Below are 23,365 nucleotides of genomic sequence, written 5' to 3'. Positions count from 1 at the left end.
CCCTAGAGAACAGTCCACTGACACCCCTGCGTCGACGTTTAATTAGCAGAGCCCCCTGCACACGCACAGTCCGGACTACCCACGCGAGTGCACACTCAGTTGCAGGCCTACCAGGCACTTTTTGCAAATCGAATGCAAAGACTACTCAACACTTGAAGGTGTCCAAGGTGGTAGTTAACACTCACAAAAGTCACATAGTTCATAGTTAATCCTTCGATCTCATTCACATAATTCTCTCTCCCAACTCTTCTGCATGAAGTATTCCCAATTTTCCGTCCGGAAACCTATCCTGGGCCCAGTCAGACCCATTCAGCCCTGGAGAGGAATAGTCCTTAACGCTCCAGATATCAGTTTCGCCTAACCGACATCTGAATCATTCACTGCAATCTGGTGAGTAGCACAATGCTTAAAATCACTGGTTGTCTTACCATTATGAAACCACTACTGGCAAGCTCTCCTCCCCCTTGAAAACACCACACTGTGAATTATGTAAGGTGGCATTGTCAAAATAAGGGATACGCGGAACATCTAAATAATATATAATATGGAGCACTTTTAATATGTTTTACGTACAATTCTATAGGTCTACAATAACGTAGCTCAGTACTGATATGTTTGTCCACTTATCCCGCATAGCTGTTCATCTCCTTTGTATGCCCTGGTGTGTCTGTGTGTCTCACAAAGGAGAAAATGTTCTTAGGATTGTTGTTAACATTACAGACTGGCTGGATTTCTCCTCGCTAGGAGATAACTTGTGTGATCATGACTCGAACCTTATCGGCTGTGCAGATCACAACCACCTACCGTAGGTCCTCGTTCTCCTAGAACTAGCCACTGAGTTTAGCGCAGCAGACAACGCTTCTTTGCACTGTTTTACCAATCTTGAAGTCACAGAGGCAGCTCTGCACTGGTCTCATTCTCTCTCTCTATTACAGTATTCTTGATCTCTGTGTACCCCTTGCTGTACCAATCTGCCCTTGTAACTGGAGCGGTCTCCAAGGACGCAGATTTGGGGCACCTAGGCTTACGCTTGCACGCCACTTCCTAAGTGATATCACTTCTTCCTGCTTTGCTTTCTGCTGGTATGCCAGTGGCACCCAGATACTTCTTCTCTTACAGATCTCTCCCCCTCTATTCGTGATTTAAAACTCTCATCAAAGGCTATTTCATACTACATGTAATTTAGACTACTCATGCTGAACTTGCTAAAAAATATATTACATTTCCAGATTTCCAAGGTACTGAACTCATCAGTCAGCACCACACACACGCCACACAGACCCTTCTAACACTAACACTGTCATCCTTAAACAATATTTTATTGATTTTTGGTTTTCATTAACTGAAATCACGGACTAATATCCATAATCGACTACAACACAAATGCATATTATCTGGTGACTTCTGCATTACCCCAACTTTTCTGATTTACCTATTAACATGAACTATCGTGCAAGTTAACCAATAATGCTGTGGTATGCCTTAACTATTTTTTGGCCCAGGACAAACTAGGCTTCAACTCCGTTTGTAGCCTGCTGCTTCATAATATTCATCATGTGTAGATATTTCTATTTGACACCACAAGCAGCACAATGTGCACTCTTGCACTGTGCTGAAATGTACTCGAAGAACTCTGGAGGAAGCCTTCCGATACTATTCAAGGCACTTCCTGCTTGCACACCGTAGGTTGTTTATGTATGAGACTCTGCATTGTTTACTAGATTTGTAACCAGATTTTTTCTGACACCTCCAAGGGGGGTTCATCATTATTACTCATTTAGTGGGACAGTGCTAGAATGGTGGTATAGTAACGCAGAACTGTGCACATATCAACATGCTTAAGAAGGCACTGTTTGTTATCTCTGTTGCACAATCGGACACTGGAAGCAGAATGCAGACGGAATCCGGATAGGATTCAAAATAGATTTGTCCCCCAGATGCACCAGAATGCTAATCCGATGGTAATAAACTGTGCCCCAGCACGACAGACTTCTATGCAAATTCAAGGGCAATGCCATACAAATATGCCTGTCGCGCCAGTGTTGCAGCACAACATGAGAAATAAAATGTATCAATACCAGAGTTCAAGTTTTCAGCAAATTCCTCTAGTAATAAATAGTGACTCTCCCCAGTTCACACTGTGATGAAGGCGAGCTTGTTGCTGGATACGCTGTTTATCAGGTTGTGGAGAGTTGCCGCTTACAAAGTGTGAGATCTGCTCAAGATGCTGAACTTGTTGCCCCTACCTGCGCAAGTATTCTCGAGAAAAATACTAACTGCATTCAAGGCTCAAAGTATGTATTCAGAGTCCTGCATGACTTTGGTCTTCTCTGGCTGCAGAGGGGTTGTCTAACTTCTGCCGGTACCCTGATTAAAAATGGTTCATTTAAACAAAACCTGCTGAACGCTTTGCTTTTGCCACTCCAACTTGCAGTCATTAAGGGTGCTGCTCGTCGGAATTCTCATGGTGAAGTTTCACAAGGGAATGACCTCGGTAATTCTGCAGCTAAAAAGGATGCTTTATCTAGAACCAATGAAACAACTACGTATGTTGTACAGGTTGGTGTGTTCCATGATACTTCTTCAAAAGATTTATAATTGTTATAGGAACAAGTCCCTGTAATCAAAAAGCAATACTACACAAGGCAGAACTGTGTCAGAGACCTGGAAGGAGTTTAGAGAGGCAGCTCAGGGTGAAACCATGAGCTAAATTTTCAAAGTAGACCCCCCTTGTTTCCCTCATCTGCATTATTTGTAGCTACTCCTCTCTTGTTTAGCGTAATTATGGTTAAGGTGAATGCTGGGCAGGCTAGGTGCAATAAGCCAGACACAGGAACAGAGGGAGGACAGGGCCCCTTGGAGCGTGCGTACCAGGAAGCGGCCATGGGAAACGCTGATATGCAATCACTCCTGCTAAGCACCAACAAAGCTTAGTACCTATACATGATAAAACTGACACTTTGAATAACAGGGCAGATGCCATTTCATCCCTCATGGATAAACAAGAAGGGAGGCTGAAGACAGAGGAGCAGTGATTATCGAACACGGAGGACAACTTCAAGATCCACTAGGAAAAATGATTGAATATTGAAAAAGTGGTGTCAATTATTAATGTGAAAAACAAAGAATTGGAAGTCCAATCAAGGCAGAACACTCTTCGAATAATGGGGGGCCCTGAATCGTTAGACAGCGGTACACTGGAGGACTTCAAGGAAAAGATGCCAACCTTGACGTATGGTGCAGACAAATTTTCCAAACTGCTAGTGGTTGAAAGAGTCTAGGAATTAACCTTAATAGGTACTTCTTTGTGAGGGAACCGTGAAGGAGGTTTCCCAAAAGGAGCAGTCATATTTTTGTGTTCTAGGTTGAAAGAGTACATAATTCGTTAACACCTAGGCCGCCACCTGGAGCACCACCAAGTAACATTATAGTACCAATGCTCAAGGTCCATGACCTAGTGCTAAAACTTGCATTGGATACGAAGGACCTCGACTACAAGGGACACAGCATTTTCTCCATTGGAAATGACCATCTTTTACATAGTATGCCCCAGATTCTTTTGTCACCACTGTTTCTGCTGGCTGTAGAACTTTGTAATTTACCCCTGCTAACCAGAATAAATGTGCGTGTGCCCCACCTTTTAACATGATAAATTTGTCATACTCCCTAATTGACATAATTAACTTACCTAAAATCCCCAGTATATGGTACTTAAAGTGTGCCCAGGGCCTGTAAGTTAAATTTCATCAGTGGGCTCCAGCACTCATTGTGCTACCCATTACAGTGACTGGGCAGACATAGTTGCAGGTCTGCCATGTGTGGCACAGCTGTGCAGGTTTAAACTGCACATTCTACCAGTCAAAATAATCTCTCTTGACAGGACTAAACCCTCCTCTTAAATATTTATAAGTCACCCTTAAGTAGGCCTTCCTGCCCATAAGACAGGGTGCACGGTATTTAAAGATAGAGCATGTAAAAGTTTAATGTTAAACATGCCCTTATAGTGAAAAGGTCCAAAAGGCTATTTTCACTGTAGCACAATTGGCTGTTCCACATGAAAGAACTGCAATACAATATTACCTTTAATTTTGCTATCTCAACTTGGGAAACAGCTACACAGTTTGTTCTTGAACTTTTTGATATATTACAAACCCTATTCATTGGCAAAGTTAGATTTTTAATAAATATTTTAGAACAGGTACTTTTAGAAAGTAGCCTGTTCCCTGCCTTAAGTCTCTAGAAGCCCAATTGCAAGTTACCCATGAGCTGAATAGCCGCTTCAATTAGGTATGCACAATCTCCCAGAGCTGAGACAAATCCTCCTGTTTGAGCTACAGTGACACAGCAAGGTTCAAAAGGCCTTTTCTTGCATTCCCAGCTGATCAGTTCCAACTGGACCTGATGGAGTGAGAGCCTTGAACCCGAAGTGCTGTCCTGAAGGTTCTGAACCCTTGGCTTTCACGTATTCTTCTAAAGTTTGCTGAAACTTGGGACCTAGAAATGTTTTACAAACGTTTTGCCCTGAGAACTAGCATGGCATGGGGACCAACCTGCAAAGCAGAGCCAACGAGGGTGCACTACAACTAGGATTGAGATCACTACAGCTCCCACTATGTTCTTCCCTGCAGCAGCAAATGCTTTTTAGCGAGAAAGCAGTCAACTGGCCACTAATGACATCACACTTTTTCTACTACAGCCTGCAGCTTTCCCCCTCTGAGGAATTCTGAGCTCCAGAGAATTTTTTAAGTTTGAACGTACAAAGTTTCAATGGAGTAGGGCGCCACCTGCATCCAATTGACGATGAGGACTGTTTGGATGCAACACTTGAACATTTCCCACGTGAAGTTTTCCCACCTTCATCAATGGCTTCTCTGAGACCTCAAACTTCAGCTCCCCATTGTAGATGAGTCCAGCTTTGGACATAGCCAGCAAACGTTCCCCACTGCAGACTTTCTGCTCAAGAAAAGTTTTAAAGTGCAAAGAAACCATTGACTGGAACAAACTTTGGTCCCTTTGAAACTGTTCAAGTCACCGGTAACCAGATGACTGCAGTAAACGCTTAATTTTGCAGATACTCTGAAAGTCAAAATGTACAAATTCGTATCTCTGCTTCTTTTTATTGGGTTTTTGTTATTTTTGTCTCATTGTATTTACTAAAATGAAATTTATTTCTCAAATGTTTTCTTGAGTGATGTTTTGACTTTATCACTGTTTGAGTACTGCATAGATACTTTACAAACTGCCTCTCAGATAAGCTTGTCTATTCTGCACCATATTTCCCAGAGGTTGAGCTCAGGTTCTTTTTGTGACTTTAAGAGTTCAGCCTGACACGGATTGTGGTTATTTTCTGAGGTGGCCGTTCACCCCCTCAATTAACACCCCCCATTTCTTACACCCTCTATCCAGATTTCACAGTGGCAATCCAGGAGGTGAAAGAGGCATTCCCAAAATGTGAAGAAAAAACTGCCAGCAGTACCTACACGGACAAGCAATCCATTTTAGCACATCCTCAGCAAGCTTTGCCTTTGCTTGAGAAGTTCCAAAAACCTGCGCATGCTACGTAACATACCACAATTGAAAATACTCCTTCTCCATGTAGCAGTGACTCAGACTAAGCCAGCCACCTCCAGATTTCATGATCCTCCCTCCTTGGGACATCCACACCGTGTAAGACCACTAGGAGCAAGTTAACGTCTGTCATGATGGGTCACATGCAAGCTTGGATCCCTACGTAACTACTTGTCACCGACTGATGTTTACGTTATGGCGTTCCGTTATGTTGTTTCTCTCCTTGTGTAATCGGCCTGCAGTTTCACTAAATGTTACCCAAGGCAGTTATAATGTAATAATAACCGTGCAGGCTATTACTTTTACTGTTCTTACACTGGCCAGATTTGCATTGAGGTTCAGTGAGCCAGGGATCCCTAGCGTTCCCCATGGGAAATTCCTGCAGTAGCACCCTTACCCTTCTTATAAGGGACTTAAGTGTTAGCTTCACTCTTAGAAGTAATAGGAGGAGTGTTAAAGGGGAGTGTAGTAGATTTTGCTGGTAAGCTAAAATACCAGTGTGGGTGGGGGGTTACAGATAGATTTCAAAATGCATTAGCAGATGCAGTCACATTTATGCATGCCAGCTGAAATTTGTTGGAATTATGTTTAATAGATTTCTGTCTGAGATATCCATTGACCATCTCAGTACATTCAGGCACGGGGTCATAGTGATAAATACTACTGACTTACGGGAGGCAATACTCCGTCATGAACTTGGAATATACCCGGCTCAACAACCCTTGCAAGGCACGCCAAGTTTTGACCTACTTCAATAGGTGCAAAGTGGTTACTACTGCAGGAGACTCACCGCTAGGGCACTGGCGATAAAGGAATGTTTCAAAAATGGGCAGCCCACGGCTTCATGTCATCCTACTCATCACATTCCAGGGAATTTTGGCTACCCTAGTTCACAGAGGTATCCACTTTTAACTGTATATAACGATTCTGACACAAAGGGATGCTACACTATTTTACGTGAGTTATTTTAACAATTAACAAATATTGACTCATCATTCTATATTGACATATAGAACGGCTTCTCTGTCAGTCACTGTCCCCAAAAACTATAATCTGGGTGGATTTTAATATAGAGTTGGATATTCACATTAGAGACACATTCTGCTGCACAGGCTCTATGGGGTATCTTAGTTGATCATGACCTGTTGGATATTTGGAGAGTAAAACAACCTACTCATACTCTGTCCATATTATGTGGTCCTGCTTGGATTTTTGAGCAGATACTAGAGACGTGTTTCCATGGACAGGTCAGGTGGTCCTAACCAGTGATTCTGAAGATGAGGCTATGAACACCCATAGAGGCTCTCCTCTTTAGCACTGGTAAATGCAATTTTAACTGAGGAAATGTGGATGGAGAATTTCGATTACTTTGCATACAGTATTGGACTTGTAGGTGAGGTAACTTTGGAATAGGAAGCTTTTAAAGCTATAATATGTAGCATCACCGAGCAATTTGGGGTGATGTAATCTCTGATAGAACATCTAATTAGACTGAAACAGGAAATAAGCAGAAAAATATGAATATAATGATGTTGCAAAGAGGGAACACAACCATCTTAGCTGGTTCAGCAAGAGGCATTGTCCTGGCAGAATGCAGATGGTAATAAACTGTGCCCCAGCACGACAGGCTTCTATGCAAATTCAAGGGCAATGCCATACAAATATGCCCGTCGCGCCAGTGTTGCAGCACAACATGAGAAATAAAATGTATCAATATCAGAGTTCAAGTTTTCAGCAAATTCCTCTAGTAATAAATAGTGACTCTCCCCAGTTCACACTGTGATGAAGGCGAGCTTGTTGCTGGATACGCTGTGTGCACTATTTATCAGGTTGTGGAGAGTTGCCGCTTACAAAGTGTGAGATCTGCTCAAGATGCTGAACTTGTTGACCCTACCTGCGCAAGTATTCTCGAGAAAAATACTAACTGCATTCAAGGCTCAAAGTATGTATTCAGAGTCCTGCATGACTTTGGTCTTCTCTGGCTGCAGAGGGGTTGTCTAACTTCTGCCGGTACCCTGATTAAAAATGGTTCATTTAAACAAAACCTGCTGAACGCTTTGCTTTTGCCACTCCAACTTGCAGTCATTAAGGGTGCTGCTCGTCGGAATTCTCATGGTGAAGTTTCACAAGGGAATGCCCTCGGTAATTCTGCAGCTAAAAAGGATGCTTTATCTAGAACCAATGAAACAACTACGTATGTTGTACAGGTTGGTGTGTTCCATGATACTTCTTCAAAAGATTTATAATTGTTATAGGAACAAGTCCCTGTAATCAAAAAGCAATACTACGCAAGGCAGAACTGTGTCAGAGACCTGGAAGGAGTTTAGAGAGGCAGCTCAGGGTGAAACCATGAGCTACATTTTCAAAGTAGACACCCCTTGTTTCCCTCATCTGCATTATTTGTAGCTACTCCTCTCTTGTTTAGCGTAATTATGGTTAAGGTGAATGCTGGGCAGGCTAGGTGCAATAAGCCAGACTCAGGAACAGAGGGAGGACAGGGCCCCTTGGAGCGTGCGTACCAGGAAGCGGCCATGGGAAACGCTGATATGCAATCACTCCTGCTAAGCACCAACAAAGCTTAGTATCTATACATGATAAAACTGACACTTTGAATAACAGGGCAGATGCCATTTCATCCCTCATGGATAAACAAGAAGGGAGGCTGAAGACAGAGGAGCAGTGATTATCGAACACGGAGGACAACTTCAAGATCCACTAGGAAAAATGATTGAATATTGAAAAAGTGGTGTCAATTATTAATGTGAAAAACAAAGAATTGGAAGTCCAATCAAGGCAGAACACTCTTCGAATAATGGGGGGCCCTGAATCGTTCGACAGCGGTACACTGGAGGACTTCAAGGAAAAGATGCCAACCTTGACGTATGGTGCAGACAAATTTTCCAAAGTGCTAGTGGTTGAAAGAGTCTAGGAATTAACCTTAATAGGTACTTCTTTGTGAGGGAACCGTGAAGGAGGTTTCCCAAAAGGAGCAGTCATATTTTTGTGTTCTAGGTTGAAAGAGTACATCATTAGTTAACACCTAGGCCGCCACCTGGAGCACCACCAAGTAACATTATAGTACCAATGCTCAAGGTCCATGACCTAGTGCTAAAACTTGCATTGGATATGAAGGACCTCGACTACAAGGGACACAGCATTTTCTCCATTGGAAATGACCATCTTTTACATAGTATGCCCCAGATTCTTTTGTCACCACTGTTTCTGCTGGCTGTAGAACTTTGTAATTTACCCCTGCTAACCAGAATAAATGTGCCTGTGCCCCACCTTTTAACATGATAAAATTGTCATACTCCCTAATTGACATATTTAACTTACCTAAAATCCCCAGTATATGGTACTTAAAGTGTGCCCAGGGCCTGTAAGTTAAATTTCATCAGTGGGCTCCAGCACTCATTGTGCTACCCATTACAGTGACTGGGCAGACATAGTTGCAGGTCTGCAGTGTGTGGCACAGCTGTGCAGGTTTAAACTGCACATTCTACCAGTCAAAATAATCTCTCTTGACAGGACTAAACCCTCCTCTTAAATATTTATAAGTCACCCTTAAGTAGGCCTTCCTGCCCATAAGACAGGGTGCACGGTATTTAAAGATAGAGCATGTAAAAGTTTAATGTTAAACATGCCCTTATAGTGAAAAGGTCCAAAAGGCTATTTTCACTGTAGCACAATTGGCTGTTCCACATGAAAGAACTGCAATACAATATTACCTTTAATTTTGCTATCTCAACTTGGGAAACAGCTACACAGTTTGTTCTTGAACTTTTTGATATATTACAAACCCTATTCATTGGCAAAGTTAGATTTGTAATAAATATTTTAGAACAGGTACTTTTAGAAAGTAGCCTGTTCCCTGCCTTAAGTCTCTAGAAGCCCAATTGCAAGTTACCCATGAGCTGAATAGACCCTTAAATTAGGTATGCACAATCTCCCAGAGCTGAGACAAATCCTCCTGTTTGAGCTACAGTGACACAGCAAGCTTCAAAAGGCCTTTTCTTGCATTCCCAGCTGATCAGTTCCAACTGAACCTGATGGAGTGAGAGCCTTGAACCCGAAGTGCTGTCCTGAAGGTCCTGAACCCTTGGCTTTCACGTATTCTTCTAAAGTTTGCTGAAACTTGGGACCTAGAAATGTTTTACAAACGTTTTGCCCTGAGAACCAGCATGGCATGGAGACCAACCTGCAAAGCAGAGCCAACGAGGGTGCACTACAACTAGGATTGAGATCACTACAGCTCCCACTATGTTCTTCCCTGCAGCAGCAAATGCTTTTTAGCGAGAAAGCAGTCAACTGGCCACTAATGACATCACACCTTTTCTACTACAGCCTGCAGCTTGGCCCCACTGAGGAATTCTGAGCTCCAGTGAATTTTTTAAGTTTGAACGTACAAAGTTTCACTGGAGTAAGGCGCCACCTGCATCCGATTGACTATGAGGACTGTTTGGATGCAAAACTTGAACATTTCCCACGTGACGTTTTCCCACCTTCATCAATGGCTTCTTTGAGACCTCAAACTTCAGCTACCCATTGTAGATGAGTCCAGCTTTGGATATAGCCAGCAAACGTTCCCCACTGCAGACTTTCTGCTCAAGAAAAGTTTTAAAGTGCAAAGAAACCATTGACTGGAACAAACTTTGGTCCCTTTGAAACTGTTCAAGTCACCCGTAACCAGATGACTGCAGTAAACGCTTAATTTTGCAGATACTCTTAAAGTCAAAATGTACAAATTCGTATCTCTCCTTCTTTTTATTGGGTTTTTGTTATTTTTGTCTCATTGTATTTACTAAAATGAAATTTATTTCTCAAATGTTTTCTTGAGTGATGTTTTGACTTTATCACTGTTTGAGTACTGCATAGATACTTTACAAACTGCCTCTCAGATAAGCTTGTCTATTCTGCACCATATTTCCCAGAGGTTGAGCTCAGGTTCTTTTTGTGACTTTAAGAGTTCAGCCTGACACGGATTGTGGTTATTTTCTGAGGTGGCCGTTCACCCCCTCAATTAACACCCCCCATTTCTTACACCCTCTATCCAGATTTCACAGTGGCAATCCAGGAGGTGAAAGAGGCATTCCCAAAATGTGAAGAACAAACTGCCAACAGTACCTACACGGACAAGCAATCCATTTTAACACATCCTCAGCAAGCTTTGCCTTTGCTTGAGAAGTTCCAAAAACCTGCGCATGCTACGTAACATACCACAATTGAAAATACTCCTTCTCCATGTAGCAGTGACTCAGACTAAGCCAGCCATCTCCAGATTTCATGATCCTCCCTCCTTGGGACATCCACACCGTGTAAGACCACTAGGAGCAAGTTAACGTCTGCCATGATGGGTCACATGCAAGCTTGGATCCCTGCGTAACTACTTGTCACTGACTGATGTTTATGTTATGGCGTTCCGTTATGTTGTTTCTCTCCTTGTGTAATCGGCCTGCAGTTTCACTAAATGTTAAACAAGGCAGTTATAATGTAATAATAACCGTGCAGGCTATTACTTTTACTGTTCTTACACTGGACAGATTTGCATTGAGGTTCAGTGAGCCAGGGATCCCTAGCGTTCCCCATGGGAAATTCCTGCAGTAGCACCCTTACCCTTCTTATAAGGGACTTAAGTGTTAGCTTCACTTTTAGAAGTAATAGGAGGAGTTTTAAAGGGGAGTGTAGTAGATTTTGCTGGTAAGCTGAGATACCAGTGTGGGTGGGGGGATTACAGATAGATTTCAAAATGCATTAGCAGATGCAGTCACATTTATGCATGCCAGCTGAAATTTGTTGGAATTATGTTTAATAGATTTCTGTCTGAGATATCCATTGACCATCTCAGTACGTCCAGGCACGGGGTCATAGTGATAAATACTACTGACTTACGGGAGGCAAAACTCTGTCATGAACTTGGAATATACCCGGCTCAACAACCCTTGCAAGGCACGCCAAGTTTTGACCTACTTCAATAGGTACAAAGTGTTACAACTGCAGGAGACTCACCGCTAGGGTACTGGTGATAAAGGAATGTTTCAAAAATGGGCAGCCCACAGCTTCATGTCATCCTACTCATCACATTCCAGGGAATTTTTGCTACCCTAGTTCACAGAGGTATCCACTTTTAACTGTATATAACGATTCTGACACAAAGGGATGCTACACTATTGTACGTGAGCTATATTAACAATTAACCAATATTGACTCATCATTCTATATTGGCATATAGAACGGCTTTTCTGTCAGTCACTGTCCCCAAAAACTATAATCTGGGTGGATTTTAATATAGAGTTGGATATTCACATTAGAGACACATTCTGCTGCACAGGCTCTATGGGTATCTTAGTTGATCATGACCTGTTGGATATTTGGAGAGTAAAACAACCTACTCATACTCTGTCCATATTATGTGGTCCTGCTTGGATTTTTGAGCAGATACTAGAGACGTGTTTCCATGGACAGGTCAGGTGGTCCTAACCAGTGATTCTAAAGATGAGGCTATAAACACCCATAGAGGCTCTCCTCTTTGGCACTGTGAAATAGAATTTTAACGGAGGAAATATGGATGGAGAATTTCCATTACTTTGCATACAGTATTGGACTTGTAGGTGAGATAACTTTGGAATAGGAAGCGTTTAAAGCTATAATATGTAGCATCACCGAGCAATTTGGGGTGATGTAATCTCTGATAGAACATCTAATTAGACTGAAACAGGAAATAAGCAGAAAAATATGAATATAATGATGTTGCAAAGAGGGAACACAACCATCTTAGCACACTGGTTCAGCAAGAGGCCTTGACCTGGCAGAATGCTCCCCAACAAGCTAAAACAACACTGGGCTACCAGAGAATAGCACTCATTTTAAAGACGTACCCATTCCATTCCATTTGAAGGAAATAACTACGGTGTTCAAGAATTCCTATGCAGATCTATACGCCCTTAGACGCTCTGCTGTAACCACAACGTGGATAGAGAACATGTTTCTGATTTACAAAAAGCACACATTTCCAAACGAGTGTGCTTATGGCTACAAAATGCTAGAGGAAAATGTTATTGTAAACCTCCATTTTGTATTTCCGTAAAAACAAACCCACAACACATGGGTTTAAAAGATCACACTCCTTACTGCAGCCACAAGAATCATAAGCACTCACATGAATGGAGAAGGGATTAGCATTAATATGGGAAACACTCACATTCTCGTTTCTTTTCATAAGGTCTTCATCATTATACACCGGCAGACTGGTCACCAGATATCCAGTGCACATTTTAATCGCACTCATCAGGAAAGGACTTCCGGCAAACACTGCAGTGACGGGGGCCTGGGCTCTGAAAATTACAACACAACTTGTGTTCAAGAGTGGTACTGTAGTCAGGAAACCACTGTGCACGCACAATGAGACAAATCAACTACGGTAAAGGAATATTAAATGTAGAAGTTATTAATGTGTGAAAGTGAAAGGATTAGGGCAAAAAAGATCAAGTTATTTGTTTGCATTAACAAGGCGTTAAAAGCAGGTATAACGTCATATCATAGGTCTTTCTCAAGCCCTCGGTCCATCAGACCACCCACTGTCACAAAGGTCGTATAATCTCCCAAATCCAAACATTTGCCACAGGCAGCAGAAGGGAAGAGGGTGACGAAATCCCTCCTTCCAAGAAAACTATTTCAGCCCAGCCTGATTGTCAGAGAACTTGTAAAAGTGACCAGCATACTGAAACCTGCCATTAAGACTTTTATAAGTTTCTCAATAGCAGCCTTCAGCAGACTGCCACTGAACTAAAAAAATAAATAAATAAATAAACATAAAACAACACTAATTTTGTTTCGTTCAAAGAAGACAGGGAGGTAACACAAGCCTAGGCAGACCCGGGGCGCATGCCCCTTCGACCCATCATGGCGCCCCCATTCAGGCCAATGTCAATGATTGTCCATGAGATTTGGGAGGCTCAAGGACCCCTCATTACATGCAGTAAGGGGCTTCCATCATTTTGTGCTACACCACTAAAAGAAGGTAATCATTTTGTATCCGATCCTCAATTGTTAACATTCAAGACAATTATATTATCCAATTAGAATTAAAACGGCATTTTAAAAATGTCGTAACTTTTTTGCTTTAAAAGCTTTTAATTTCAAGTTCCTCGGTGTAGGTGGGGCGAACCAGGGTGTCTTCACACACACACACACACACACACACACACACACACACACACACACACACACACACACACACACACACACACACCCCCCCCCCAGCAATAACTCTAGGGCCAGCCCTGTTCATTGTGACTTCTCATCAAGCCACAGAAGCCAGTTTCATATGATGTTCATACAGTGCCAAAATACTACACAAAACAATGTATCTACTGCTGTGAAGCCACAGTGTACAGACAACCCGGCTGCGTGATGTCATGATGTTACAGTGCCTGCAGACTCTTCCACTGCTTGGTCTCCACAAACTGATGAAGTGGACAGTGGGGAGACTTACTGCCAGCGCCACGTCCAACTTTCATCACCTACTTTCCAGTTATTTACAGATGTCTCATGGCAGCTCTCCTCTCAAAGGAGTGAGCAATGGATGCCGACCATAATATTGTGCAACGGGTACTAGCAGCAATGGGATCTTTTACAACGCTGCGCTCAGAAAGGAACCAACAATTCAAGCATTGCTCTCTTTGGTTGAGATATCACCACTTAGTGGATAACACACCCATCATTTACCCACGTATGACACTCTGCTACAAGTGCTCCATCCATGCCCTCCTGATTCACCTATACTGGGTTCAGCGACCAAATGCCTTCCTATGTACATTTTCATGGCTGTCTGTATCTCCGATTGATATGTAGAGTGCTCAAGTGCCCCTCAAGACCAGATCCATGTTTTCTTATTTCTGTAGTGTTAACCGATACGTATTAATTTGTGTAAAAATACGGGATTTTTTAAATTTCTTTCATAGTACACCGGGGCACACGTGAAAGCTGTCCTTTAAAAGAGAGCCCTATTCAGACTTTTAATGTTTGTCACCGTTATTTTGCATTCAGTTGGTTAAGAACTTTGCTGTACAGTCACAACATTGTGCCTCAAGTACTACCAGTCAGAATTTGTAATTCGTAAATAATGGAAAATGCCGAATCGCAAATCTTCATGCACAATGTGAAACTACACACATCACCAAAGGGTACATACCTCATGCACGCAATGGCAGGGACAGTAACCACCTTATGTGGCTCAATCTACGATACAATCACACAAAGGTGGAGGCAATGCCACCTTGTAGCCAGATTTAAAAGGCGTGGCAGGCTGGTAGCTGGCAGAGCGCTGCAAGGCTGTGCTGCCTAGGTTCACAGTGAATTTGCAGCAATAAATGGACCGTTTAAGAGGGGATGTAGCAAGGGGCCTGCTACTGATAAACACAGTAGTAGAAATGTTGCAGACGGCAAATGTAGCTACTGCAGCCTGTGCTAGAGCCGCGCGGCTGAGGGAGACGGGTGAGACCGCCACTCTTGGCAGAGGAAGGGGGAGCAGTGGAAGGAAGCTGTTAAAACCCAACTGGCACTGAACGCGTGCAGATTACAATTGTGTTTGTGTTCTCGGTTTCAACTGTCAGAGTAGTTGCCAGGATGTGCTGTCACTATTGTTTTGTTCATGTTCCTCGTGTAAATAATCTGTGAGGTGTCCTATGTGTACCATTCCTCCAGGAGCCCTTGTTGCAAGCTCTTTCTGTTATGCTGCACCTTGGTGGCGGGGGGTTTGCTCATCCTCCTCTGCGCCCCCATTCTCAGGTTCAATGATCAGACTGTGCCCTAGCACACGAAGCAATAGTTTTGTTAAAAATCTCTGGGGCGCACTGGACTGCATCGCTATTTTTATGTTCGCACTGTTGTAGAAATAAAATCGTTTATTAGAAAACAGTGCCTTTTATAGGATTGGTTTAGTTAGCATAGTTAGGCTGCATTGACAAGAGTGCTTGTCACACCGTGCATGTTCATTTGTTGTGCACGAACTGCAGTCGTTCACATGTTTTATTTGTTTTCATAAAATGATAAACTTCAGCTGCAAGCCATGTCCTTGTGTGTAAATGTAACTTGTCTCGGGCTTCCCAGGGAAGGAATGTATTTGTACCGCAACAGCGCAAGGCTATGAGCTAAACGCGTCATTAGGAGTGTGCAGAAGCACGTCTCTGTTCTCTTGCGTTTTGCGTGAATAAAACATATAACATAATAAATAAGTTCCCTCTGTGTCCCTGGACAGATGATTTATTGTCAGTAGTCAGAGAAGAATGGAGTAAGTATCGTCACCTTCAAACGGCATGGGACTGTTAAAAGTGACGGAGAGGTTGGGATAAATAAAATATTGTGTTTACAGAGCATCTGAGTTAGCTAACAGGCATACATTGTCAAGCTCTTCTCTCACTAAGTCATAAAGCCAACATGTATGCATCATGCATGCTTCCAGGGTAGCATACTACAATGCCAGTAATAAAACAATGCTCCATACTGACCACCTGCATACTTAGCGCATGCAGACTGCTTCTGTTCTACACAAGTACTCACGCCCTGAGGATGGGCAAATCAAAATGTGGGCCACACCCACATTCATTGAGCTGTGGGAACTGTGCAATGCGAGAGAACTGTATCTTGTGTTCTAGGACTATGATGTGGAGTCAGGAAAACTACGTGGACATGGATTCTTGCATCAAGAATACTTGTGAAACCCCTTGATAGTTCATTCTGTTATACAGCCTGTCACAGATACTTTGGCCTTTTACTGTCCTCATGCTAAAATGTGTAATGGCATATGACCTGGAAAAAGGAGGCTGTGGCTTGGTAGGGATACAAGTGTCTGGCTAGCACTGGCTATAACTCAGATATTATATCTAGCATTTCTTGTCCACTTAATCTCCATGTCCGATATATGTTGTCCTTGATCTCCTCAGAGAGGATGACTGAGTAAGAACACTCTCACTTCTTATCTACTGGGCTCCCAACAGTCATCCTGTCTCACCATGCCATAAAGGGTTGTCATTTTGGACGTGTGCAGTTGTATTTTGGGCATGTTTCTATAGTCTGCACATGCGTGCTACCTACTCCACTTGGATCCTCATCACTACTAGCCAGTAAATTCTGATATGCCTCCTAAACACAGTTACCGAGACCATCGAAATTGTGATTCCAATAGGCACACCACTACTCAGAGATATTCCACCAAGAGATTTCGCCTGTTTCAAGTATGTGAAGTCTCTGGTGGGATTACCCACCCGAACCACGTGAAAAATTGACAGAGTGGGTCCTATTCACACAAGTTATTCTTCAAAAACTCACTATCCCATTTAATCCCCATTCTCCAAAATTACCAAGAGCCTCAATAACCAGAAACATTTTTTTTTAACAGGCCACTCTAAATGAGGGCCTTAACAGTAATTTATTAGTGAAATTTGGTGACTTGCCACTATCCACAATTTGTGAATGGTTAGGACACAGGAATAGAGAGGGACTCACAATTTGGGAATTGCTCTTTGCTACTCGCTATTCCCATGTGCATTTTTCCAATTTACTTTTTATTGCAAATTCAGCTGTTTTTCACTTTGGTAGATCACATAATATTTATGCAACTGACAAATCCTTTATACATTGAGCTCTACATTCTTTAATAAACAGGATGCAGTCTTTTTAAAAAGTGGAAAAGTAGGCATGCACACCATCCGTGCGCAAGAACCTCTTTTTCTTTTCCCTCATTCAGATAGCTTACTCTATTCCATAATTATTTGCCCTGCATGGGTCACAATCGGAACAAAGCCTATGTAATTTGGAATGATGGTTTGTTGTTCAAAAGAGAAAGCACAGCCTAACAGCGTCCTAATCACCATTGAAAGCCCAAATAATCACTTTGAGGGGAAGTCAGATGCTTCACCGCAATAGCCACAGTCACTCTAACAAACACTTATTTAAGTGAGTTCAGCCTTCTAGCTTGCAAAGCTCTCAAAAATATGAACAAATTGTTCCTCTCTGTTCACCAAATTAATCTCGTCTCACACATCACCTGCTCACTGCCCACTCAATAAGAAATATTGTAGACCTCAGACTTTCCTCTCTTTTGTTCTCTCAGGAAAAAACAAAAAACACCTCTTCCTTTGAAAGGTCTGACCATCATGCGATTCATTTTACCAACTGACACAACCAAATCCCAAAGCAAAAAAACTAAACGACCAACATAAGCCCCTACCCCCTACCAAAAGCACCACTCACTCATTCAAAAGATCCTGATGGCGGAGCTACCATGCCAACAATAAAACCTACTGCAATACTTGTATTAAATATTTTAATCCAACACTAACAACTCCTTGTGAACACAAACCCACCAATGTGCAACAAAAACATCAAACCTAACAGTACAATTTTGTGGGCTCCAAGGAATTAAACCACACAAGAGGCATATATGGATGTTTAAAACTGTAGCACAAGTCACAATCCTCAACAGACGCCACTGCACTGCAAGAAGCACACCAAATTTTAAAAGCAAAATCTAACTACAATTTTTAAAGTGTGACACAAATCAAAAATACCAGGATAGCGGTCTTCCCAACTATAAATCACTGCATTAACCACCTACCTCCAGAAATCATCACTGGCTCAGTCATGGAATCTACTGTCTGCAGTCATCTCTTTGTAGACAATATTTACAAATTAAGTTACACCACTGGCTGACCAAATCCCTCCAGACAAACCCACACCATATATGAACATCATTAACTTTCATTCCTCACACTATATAAAACCTCGTCGACATTTTGTTATCCCTCAACAGCTTCTACGACGATAAATGAACTCTACTCTCCAACATTACCAACTAATTCCAGAGAAGCACTCCCTCGTTCAACATTGTCAAAAGCACCATGTTACCAGGGTCAGCCTATATGTCACTAATGTGGCATACTTCCACCAGACAAATAAATCTGAACCACAATGAACTCTCAAAGAGCTGCCCCATAAGTGTTATAAAAACAGATCTAAACTTGTAGTGCCATATTGACCAGACCACCACCTACACTGCTTCCTAACACAACACAGAAATAGCACAATCATAAGATGTTTCTACCTCCTCAATGATTGATCCTCCTAGGACAGAATTTCGGAGATCACACCGTCTCAGGATTAGGCCTCAATAACAGGGACAATGTGAGGGCTAGATTGCAAACAAGGTTAAAAATGCTCTGATTAAGGTGAAACTATAACAAGATCTCTGCATGTGAAAAACAGTGTAAGATGCCTTGGACAGCAAGGTCTGAACTTCACTGATTATCAATGCTGAAAAAATTGTAGTAATCAAGTCTAGCCTACAAGGTAGAAGGTTATCGTCACAGGTTGACACTGGCTCACAGGCCTTACAAATTATGTAAATAAAATGATTATCCTACCAAGGTTCATGTTCCCAAATAGGGGCATAGTAAGTCATGTCTGGGAAAAAAAGAGTTGTATTGCTTCGTTTTGTAATGAAATTAATATATGAAGACATGGTAAGGTAGGCACCAAGAAAGGAAATAAACTCTTACCCTGCGTTCTAGAGACATTCACAATAAAAAGGAAAAAAACCTGTTTATTAATTGAGCTTAATATAAGGAAGGGTGGGGCAAAGACTACAATAGCCATATTGCTGCTGTGATAACCAAAGAGACCCTTTTTGGAGTTGTTGAAACACTGCAAAGTCTTGTAGTTCACTGGAATATGAATATGGGTTAATTCTTAAGGAATTACAAGTAAAAAGTTACTGTTTAGTAATGATTATCATAAACATAAACTGCTTTATTACCAATTGAAACCTTGTAAGTAGGTGCCGCGCCCCTAGGAGTTACCCATGTCTGGTCCTCTGACCAGAAAAGGCCCTTGCGGACCCCACTCCTGTGCGTTGAGGGGCCTGCCTCGCTCCTCTCCTTCCTGCTGTGCACTCACTCAGGTTTGTCTGTGTTTGCTATTTGTCTTTGCCATTGTTTGATTTGTCACTGCTTGTTCCGTCAGTAACTGAATTTGCCATCTCCTGGTTCATCTCTCCCTTTGCCTGTTTATCATTGCTTGTTTTGTCAGTTCTTGGTCTATCTTTGCCTATGTTTGTTTTGTCATTGCCTGTTTTGCCTGTGTTCGGTTATGCTAGTTCTTTGTTTCTCTTGACCACTGTTTGCCTTTGTCAGTTTTAGTTTTGCCACTGTCTCTCTGTTTTGACTCTACCTCACTTTTGCCTTCTATCAGCTTTTCTGACTTTGTACTGCTTTTTCACCTCTTCTCTTCTACTTCTTTCTCCCTTGCTCTGCTCCTTGTGGGGTGTCTCCCCCTCCTTTAGCTCACACTCCTGCTCGTGCCTGCCCATTTCCCATTCTCCCTCTTCGTGTGCCCCTCCTAGCCCCGTCCTCTGATCATCTCTCTTCCAGGACCTACTTAATGGCAGCTGCAGTGCAGACATGCACAGCAGGCATGGCAAAGGCAAGCTTGTCTGCACCTAGACCATGCCCAACATCAGGACCCCTGGTCCTCCAACCACCCCCTCCAGCACCCTGTTGCAACATTCCACGCCCTCAACTCCAGCCACCGCACACTGCTGCACCACACCACACAGAAGGAGCCTTCACCTGCACCACTTGCAGATTCTCATGCACTCTGTCCCCTCCAAAACTCCACACCAGCAACACTAATAACCAACATCAACAGCACCCAACACCACACCCCTTCACACACTCATCAACCAGATGCCACCTGCATACCTTACATGCATACTCCTAAACATCAGTTCACTAAGGAAACAACCTGTGGAAATTGGGACCTGCTGCATGATCATACGTCGTACCTGCTCCTCCTCACAGAAACGTGGCTAAACCCAACCACAGTACCAGACATCGCCGCAGAAATCAAGCAGGCTACAAGGTAGCCAGACAAGACTGCCAGCAAAAACATGAGTCACTATTATCTTCAAAGACACCTTCACCTGCGCCACCTCAAAAGAAACAGCGACTGGCTACATGGAGCACCTCACCATCGAGCTCTGAATCACAGTTAGCTTAACCTTGTGCAACTCCTCGTATACAGACTATATTGGACCTCCACGCCAATTTTGCCAGGGACATCAGTTCGTCACACCCATCAGTATCGATTACAGTACCTTTATCCTCAAAGGAGACCTGAATTTTCCTTAGAGGTCACCTCAGTCAACCTGATGGAGAGCCTCCGAAACCTTGACGTCACCCAGAATATCACCGGACCCATCGACACCACCGGACAATTCCTGGCCCAAATATTCTCCTCCTTCAGAAACATACTGGTTGACAAACTGATGTCCGGCCTGAACACAGGGGACACTTGTATAACCCTGACAAACCTTTACATTAGAAGAAATCTTCACCAGAACTTTGATGTTTGCAATAAATTGCAGCTGTAGGAGATATACACATTGAACGTTCTTCCACTTTACCTCTCACCCAGGTGCTGGTCCACATTCAGGCAGACCACGGACTAATTACTTATGGTGGATGCCCGGAAAGTATTATTTACAAGGACAATGTTTGTTCAAATGTTTGTTCATACTGGGGAAATCAGTAGTTATGTATTGAATTTATGCCAAAGCAATCCTGCTAAATAAATTGTCCTATCCAATGATAATTGATTATATTATTGTAGATTAACTGATTGTTTAGGTAGATTTATCCCAGCAGAGGATCCTTTTGTATTGTCAAACCAACACCAATCACCTCAACAGACCACGCACTTGTCAGCTTCAGGATTCCACTCCCGAAACATAGAAAACCCACTACCAGTGGACCAGCTCACTGCTGCTGAAAAAACATCACAGAAAAAGATTGGGCTTCTGTCCTTTCCACACACTGTTCTGAACGCACCAGCAACCTAATGGAAAACATCGACAACTTCAACGGCTGGGTCACTGCTTGTGCAGACATGCTGCCCCCACCCCAAGTGTAGCAAAAAAAAAAAAACAAGAACACAAGCCAGCTGGTACACAGAAGAACTCAGAATGATGAAAAGGCTCTGCAAACAACTAGAATGCAAGTGAAGAATGAACCAGGACACCATGGGAAGGACACCTTCAAATACACCCTGAGATGCCACCTCTAACAATTTCAGAACTCCATATGTACAACACTCACAGATCACATCAATGCCACCAGCAAAGAAATCTTTGCCATTTCAAAGATTTCACTATGTCCACAGCCATTTCCGGCAACCCCTCACAAGACATCTGAAGGAAGCTCTCAGAATTTATCTGCAACCAAATCACAGACACATATGGAGATTTCGACCCACAACCAACTCCATTGACCTTGCAGCCACCTCGGATAACAAACCAATCCCGACCACGTGACCCGACATAACCACAGACTAAACCCCCATTACCAAGAGGTACATCCACTCAGGGTCAGACCCTTGCCTCCACTCTCTCAAATTCAACAGAGACAAGACAAGATTAATGATCTTTGGGAAAAAACACCTCAACCAGTGACTCCACTAGGTGGCAGGTCAACCTTGGACCAACATCCACTCCTAGTTCCCATGCCAGAAATCCCAAGACTGTCAATAATACCAAATGTCAATGCTGTCACAGCATCCTGCTGCCTCACCCAGAGGACGCTGAAGGCCATCTTCAAAAGGCTTCCGAGCAACACCAGAAAAACTGCTGCCCACGCCCTCCTCACCAGAAAGATGGACTACGGGAGCTCCCTGTATACCAGAATCGCCAAGTAACTCACCAAAAGATTGCAAACAATTCAAAAAGCAGCAACAATGCACATTTCTGCACCTTTCATACACCTCACACCGCACCTCAGGGAACTCCACTGGCTCCTGAAAAACAAACTTCTCATTCAAAGTATTGCACAAGACAGACCCAGCTTACCTGAACAATTTCCTCTCCTTCCATCAACCAGCCAGATACCTCCACTCAGACTCCTACTTGAACACATCCACACTTTCAAAGAAACACAGCTGGAGGTCGAGCCGTCCCATATATCACTCTTAAAGCATGGAACAATCTTCCACTTCACATCAGAGCATCCTTCCTGCTTCTTGAGTTCCGCAGAAAGCTGAGACCTGGCTCTTTGACTAAGCCCTACCCACCCTATGAGGTAAGGCTCTCAAACCTTCTCAGGAGCAGCATACCCTAATGGGTCATAGTACACATCGAAAGTGAACATGCCAGTAAGATAACAGTAATGCCACAATAATTAACATAACTGTAACATAGTCATACGCATAACACAGCCATAATCATAGCATAACATAATAACATTTATAAAATTACAAGATAACTAATTATTATTAAATTTAATTGTTATCATTCCCTGAGGACTGCCCCTTTACAATTAAGGGGTTGTGCCTTAATTTACATTCTTTTACCAGTATTGTTACATCACTCTTGTTAACGCTCAAATTTCTACATTAAATACAGCTAGATAATCCTTTTTAACATAATCTGTTGTTTATTAGGAATGACCATAGTTAATCATAAAACTAATTAAGTTCATATGTTCAATGATTTTATGAGCGGCAAATGGCCTGCAGTCAATGGACTAGGTCCCCTACACTTGGTTGTCTTGTTCCAGTAGTGATCCTGCGCAGTAATGCTCAATGGAATTTTAGGCACAGTCCAAGCTCTGGGAAAGGCAAACCTTCTCCGTGGACAAGTGCCAGGATCCTGTACAATGCATCTGACGTTATGAAGCTGGCATGAAGAATAGCAAGCAGCAGCAACCAAGATGGTGCCTGCAGTCAGTGATGTGTGAGGAGCCTGCCAGGAGAT

General features: G+C 42.7%; 1 protein-coding gene across 2 annotated transcripts in view; it reads right to left on the bottom strand.

The window, feature by feature from the left end:
* Nucleotides 1-23,365, bottom strand: part of DPY19L4 (dpy-19 like 4) — a 516,401-nt gene that overhangs the window by 103,422 nt on the left and 389,614 nt on the right. For both annotated transcript variants that reach the window (XM_069220490.1, XM_069220491.1), the window contains exon 17: nucleotides 12,767-12,899. In XM_069220490.1, the coding sequence (XP_069076591.1) occupies nucleotides 12,767-12,899 (133 nt within the window). The remainder of the gene's footprint in view (nucleotides 1-12,766; nucleotides 12,900-23,365) is intronic.

The sequence above is a fragment of the Pleurodeles waltl genome, chromosome 2_2 (assembly GCF_031143425.1).
Source record: "Pleurodeles waltl isolate 20211129_DDA chromosome 2_2, aPleWal1.hap1.20221129, whole genome shotgun sequence".
Classification (NCBI taxonomy): Eukaryota; Metazoa; Chordata; class Amphibia; order Caudata; family Salamandridae; genus Pleurodeles; species Pleurodeles waltl.
This window is presented reverse-complemented; position numbering and strand designations above follow the sequence as displayed.